Source organism: Oncorhynchus clarkii, chromosome 6 (assembly GCF_045791955.1).
Source record: "Oncorhynchus clarkii lewisi isolate Uvic-CL-2024 chromosome 6, UVic_Ocla_1.0, whole genome shotgun sequence".
Taxonomy (NCBI): Eukaryota; Metazoa; Chordata; class Actinopteri; order Salmoniformes; family Salmonidae; genus Oncorhynchus; species Oncorhynchus clarkii.
In genome coordinates this window covers 12,187,986-12,193,801 of record NC_092152.1, presented here as the reverse complement: position 1 = coordinate 12,193,801, position 5,816 = coordinate 12,187,986, and the positions used below count along the sequence as shown (strand labels likewise).

The 5,816-nt window shown below is 42.8% G+C and overlaps 1 protein-coding gene across 2 annotated transcripts; it reads right to left on the bottom strand.

The window, feature by feature from the left end:
- Positions 1–1,442: 1,442 nt before the first annotated feature.
- On the bottom strand, positions 1,443–5,105 carry LOC139410623 (PH domain containing endocytic trafficking adaptor 1). Of its 2 annotated transcripts, none has more exons than XM_071155946.1 (3): positions 4,973–5,105; positions 4,429–4,532; positions 1,443–3,787 (listed from the first exon to the last, which is right to left on the bottom strand). In XM_071155946.1, the coding sequence occupies exon 3, from the start codon at positions 3,762–3,764 to the stop codon at positions 2,922–2,924; it is 843 nt and encodes a 280-aa protein (XP_071012047.1). In that variant the 5' UTR covers positions 3,765–3,787; positions 4,429–4,532; positions 4,973–5,105; the 3' UTR covers positions 1,443–2,921. The 2 variants fall into 2 exon arrangements, with proteins under 2 accessions (XP_071012047.1, XP_071012048.1); XM_071155947.1 differs by having other exon boundaries at positions 4,429–4,557; positions 4,973–5,097.
- Between the last annotated feature and the right edge of the window lie 711 nt (positions 5,106–5,816).

Here is a 5,816-nt window from a genome sequence, read left to right as displayed (position 1 = left end):
AGAGGTAAATTTTTTTCTTCTTTCCTGCACGCTTCCTTGCTCTTGAGCTAGGTACATGGACTTTCACCGTCAGTCATGAGACCGAACAGTGGTGTCGTCTGCAAACTTGAGTAGTTTGACAGATGCGTTGTTGGAGGTGCAGTCATGGCAGTAGAGGTGAGAGCATTGATCCTTGAGGCTTACCGGTGCTGAAAGATAGTCAGAAAGGTTTTTTCCCATCTTCACGTGTTGTGTCCCGTTTGTCAGGAAGTCAGTGATCCACTGACAGATGGCGCTGGACACATTCAGCTGGGAGTTTTGTTTTGTAGCAGTTCTGGGATGATGGTATTGACGCAGAGCTGAAGTCCAATAACAATATCCTTGCATATGTCTTTGGGTTATCGAGGTGTTTGAGGATGTAGTGTAGGCCCATGTTGACAGCGTCGTCCACAGACCTGTTAGGTCTGTAGGCGATCTGCAGTGGGTCAAGGGAGGCGTCAGTGATGGTTTAGAGAGGGGACAGTACCAGGCTCTCAAAGGTTTTCATGATGAACGAGGTGAGCGCGACAGGTTTGAAGTCGTTCAGGTAGGAGACTTGTTTTTTCAAGACTGGAACAACAACGGAGGATTGGAAACAAAAAAATACAATAAGTCCTTGTAACACTAATAAATACAAACATGTAATACATTGTCAATGTAGATTTGGTCATAGTGTTTTAATCATCTATATAAAATAAAACATGTTTTGATTGATAAATTAAAAGGACTAGGAATCAGGCCAGACTACCCATTCCATACACCTCGGTCGTCAGTAGTTACAACAAAGTCATAAACCCCCCTATTTCTACAATGTACCTTCTTAAAATGTGATTTTAAACCTAACCTTAAAATGAACAACACTGCTAAACGATTTGACCCAAAACTCTGACCTTCATTTAAGATCCAAAAGCATATTTTTGTTTTTATGAATTTTTACAATATAGCAAAGTAGAAATTAGTTTGTAGCGACATCTGGTAAAGTGAAGCATTTTGCTTTCATTTAGAGACAACACAACCCCATTGTCCCATCTGGACTGGTCACCTGATGTTGAATTTAATGCCAACCATTTCAGTTTCCTCGCTCACATTAAATTCACATTTATTCTACAGACATTTTTATACCTTTAACTAGGCAAGTCAGTTAAGAACACATTTTTATTTTCAATGACGGCCTAGGAACAGTTAACTGCCTTGTTCAGGGGCAGAACGGCAGAGTTGGTACCTTGTCAGCTCGGAGATTCGATCTTGCAACCTTTTGGTTATTAGTCCAACGTTCTAACGACTAGGCTACGCTGCCAACACAGAAATTGGCATCAGTTTAGCATCAAAAAAGTTTCCAATTCAAGAGAGGAAAACAGCCCAACATGAACAAATGTATTCATTCGAACATTGAAATCAAGGATACACACCTGGACAAAACAAGAGAATCTTTCAGCTGTTTATTAATTTGTTTAAATTACTTATAGGTAATGCTCATAGTATTATAAGTTCAGTCATTCATTCATTCATTCAGGGGTGAGCAGCTGAAGGTAATTGCATTACTGTCTCTAGACACAATCCCATCTTGCCACATGGAAACAGGACATTCTTCTGGCAGTAGTGTACTAAAATATTTTGGTATTCTTTCCATGAAGTTGACCACAAACAGATTACAAAAGTATAAAGAAGCATTGGGTTGTCATCGTTCCATTTTTAGCACACTGGATATAGAAGTGTCATGCTGTGCAATGTCTCATCCAATAATTTGGCATACTCCAAATGTCATATAATTAAAAAAGGGAACTGTAACTCAGTACAAAATGTCCTCCTAGTGTCAGATTTTTAAAAAACATAGTAATTAATAACATACAACTGATCATTCACTCAGTCACAATCACATCTATACCAACCACCTGTAGCCTGTTCAGGATCTTTACTGGCTTTCCACAACTTGATTTTCCATTCCTCGTCCTACCATATTTTTTGCACAAGTTACAGACTTGTCTAAATCTACCAGTCTTGTATGGTATGACCAGGAAACAGAAAAGGCCCCCCTAAAAAATATAAAACTGGGTTATGCCATTTTCGGTAAATGTATATATAAAAAAAGTGACTAATGAAAATACTGTGCGTTAGATCTGGCCAAATGGATTGAGCCATTGTCGCAAACAAACAAAAATTGCACTAAGTGTGGTTTGGCAAAAACGAAAGGCAGATAAAGGCATTGGGTAGGCCTACACTTATTATTAGATTACTGTCAACGACAGGTTTGGGAGGAAAATCATAAGGCACAGGTTAAAAAGAGAGAATAATTTTCTAAATATGTAAACCATTGCTTGAGCAAAATGAATGTGGTATAAAGAATGAATGCGCCGGTGTTCATTCTTCAATGGTCCCCCTTTCAAAACCTCCGGTGAAATGGAATGAAATGCATTTTCTCAACTATGTATATGTACTGATTTCTATTATGTGTCAGAGACACTCAATTCAGTAACAATCAGGGGTCATCCTTTCTTTTGTGAATATAACAATGGTAGAACACAACAATGACAGAGAAAGTGATAAGTGATCGTAGTTTCTGATTGGAAAAAAACTACAACAAAATAGACAGTAAATACAAAGATTTTCCTTTAAAAAAAAACATCCAAAATGTACCATAGACTCATAGAAATGTAGTGACAGACAGTCACAGGACAACACATCATATTCCCACTGGCCCACAAGACCTAAAAATACCAGGAAAGTGCTGCTTTTAGAAAATCAACCAGCTCCACAGACTGCCCCAAGGGTTTGGAATTTTAAGGACACGCTCTCTGGCATTAAAATCAAGGTATTTCGGGGTGAAACAATACTGCGAAGTGACAAGTGCCCTTTCTAATAATGGCTAACAGTTGGGCTGTGAGGTGAGGGGGGGGAGGGGCGCCTCAATGGCTCTGAAGCCACTCCACCCTCAGTTCAGCCACCTCTTTTCCGTACCAGTCGTGAAGTTTGGAGAAGCACCCAGTCCCGGGGGAGACAGGACTCTCAAGAGATGCACCCCTTCTGCGCGGAGGGACGGGCGGAGGCCTGAACCCATCGCCCCCTCCATTCCCATTTCCCTCCCACGGCACACCAGAGTGGGGGCCCTCACCAAACCCATTGACCAGAGCAGAAGGCTTGCTCCAGGCCACCCCGTTCTCTTTAGAGGTGCCTGACGGGAGCTGCACCTCCTCCTGAAGGCTGCGAGCATGAGCCGAACCCTGTGCGAGCGCTGCACCTGTAACCTGGGTAGAGGGCACGTGGGAAGCGCTGAATGATGCTCCTGATTTGGAGCGTGCCACCCCCCCAGCCTTCTTGGAGGACTTGGGCCTGCCCTGCAGCCCAGCAGCCCCCTCCTGGATTTCTTCCAGCTGCCTCTCCAACTCCCGCACCACCAGCCGCATGTAGTCGAAGCTGGCTCGCGACAGAGCCTTAACCCACGACTCCATGGCCGCCTGGTTCTCCGCCGCCATCTTGTAGACACGCGCCTTGGCGCAGTCAAACTTGATGGCAAAGGCGAACTCCTCAGCTGACTCGCAGAGCTCTACGGTGCAGCCCTCCAACACGATGACGCCGATGGGTTCCCGGCTCTCACGCTCCTCAAAGTAGAACAGCATGTTGCCCTTCAGGATCAACCAACGCCGGTGGTAGGCTGTGTTTCGCTCCCCCTTCTTGAAGAGGAAGCCTGTCTTGTCTGGCGGCGAGTCGCAGGTGGCATAGTGAGCCACACTACGTTCATTCAGCTTCATCACACCTTCTCCACAGGGGTGTTCTTAAAAAAATAATCAAATCACAATACAGCATCTGGGTACTAGTCCAGCTCATCAATAAGATGAATTAACTAATTGTTTAGGTATACACACCTCTCACAACACAGGTCAGAGGCATCTAGGATTAGACTACTGTAAACAAATTAAACAGCTCACAAGTCCTATACCTGCCCATGTGTAGTTTACAAGTACTGTAGCTTGCAAACAAAGACAGGGGTCATGCAAGAGGTCACTGTAACGATCTCTGCTAGCTAGAACAATTTAGCTTAATGCAGCGCTTCTCAAACACTGTCCTGGGGACCCCAAGGGGTGCATGTTTTGGTTTTTGCCCAGGCCAGCAGTCTGGGGAGCTCATCAACTTGATTATTTGACTCAGCTGTGTAGTGCTAGGGCAAAAAAATATATATAAAAAAATCCCGAGGACCGAGTTTGGGAAACGCTGGCGTATTGGCACCGATGTTATATGATTGAACAGGTGAAAGTGAGTGATCTGCCATATATATTTAACCTTTCCAGATAAGTCCAATCAATGATACATGTTTTATGTATCACAACAGGGTGCAGGTGCATAAAGTGTTTTACATTTAACAGCATTTTCAGTCAATAGCGCCGAAGACTGGATGTAGACTAGGGATATACTCACAGATCGCTCTCATATCCAGTTGGTGAACCCTTTACCGCAGGCCTGTTTGATCTCACAACAGCATCGCAGGTCAGAATTCACCATCCCCTTTCTCTCCGCTGGAGCTAGAAAAACACCGCAAATCTTACACTGTAATTTCGAAAACAAAAGGACAGTCTCACACCACAGGAAAAAAAACGGCCTTTAAGTACCAACACATGAATGTTTCAGGAATAACGTTAGCCAGCTATACTTTCAATGGCTTAGATTTGACACGTCACCAGCACAAGGATGCAACGTTACCAATAACTCCCCTTGAAAACAGTACTAGCTAGCCAATCCAACTACTGAAAGAAAGCTAACGTTAGCTAGCAAACACACACCTAGCTTGATGCCCCTAGCTAACTGGCTAAATGTTTTTGGTCCAGACAGTGAAAATGATCCAACGTCAGCAAATACAGTTTCCTCGCCTTAAAACAGGATACTTAATACTATGTCTGACATTTAAATATATAACATTATATACATACAATTGTCCCATTTCCACAAGTGTTTTTTCTCATACCTTGCAGTGTTGTTTTAGCTCTTTTTCACCTTTTTATTTTTAGCCTTTCATTCCTTTTCCCAATTTCAGTCACGTGTTCTTTCGACACAGCATCACCCTAACCAGCAGAAAGCACACTTGCTGTCCCTCGCTCCGTGCGGGAGGTTCTTCTTTCAGTTTTATTGGCAAATCACAACCAACTGACATGTGCATACACTGCCACCTACTGTACTGGAGAGTAAGGCTGGCCACGACCGAAAGTTGAAGTCGGAGGTTTACAAACACTTAGGTTGGAGACAATAAAACTCATTTTTCAACCACTCCACACATTTCTTTTAACAAACTATACTTATAGGATATAGTCGGTTAGGACATCTACTTTGTGCATGACACAAGTCATTTTTCCAACAATTGTTTACAGACAGATTATTTATCACAATTCCAGTGCGTCATTAGTTTAAATAATTGACTGTGCCTTTAAACAGCTTGGAAAAATCCAGAAAATTATGTCATGGTTTTAGAAGCTTCGGATGGGCTAATTTACGTAATTTGAGTCAATTGGAGGTGTACCTGTGGAGGTATTTTAAGGCCTACCTTCAAACTCAGTGCCCCTTTGCTTGACAAGTGGGAAAATCAAAAGAAATCAGCCAAGACCTCAGAAAACAAATTGTAGACCTCCACAAGTCTGGTTCATCCTTGGGAGCAATTTCCAAACGCCTGAAGGTATCACGTTCATCTGTACAAACAATAGTACGCAAGTATAAACACCATGGGACCATGCAGCCGTCATACCGCTCAGGAAGGAGATTCATTTTGTCTCCTAGAGATGAACGTACTTTGGTGCGAAAAGTGCAAATCAATCCCA

What these genes read in the sequence shown, in the direction of transcription:
- LOC139410623 (XM_071155946.1), bottom strand. Translation starts at nt 3,764, where the DNA reads ATGAAGCTGAATGAACGTAGTGTGGCTCACTATGCCACCTGCGACTCG.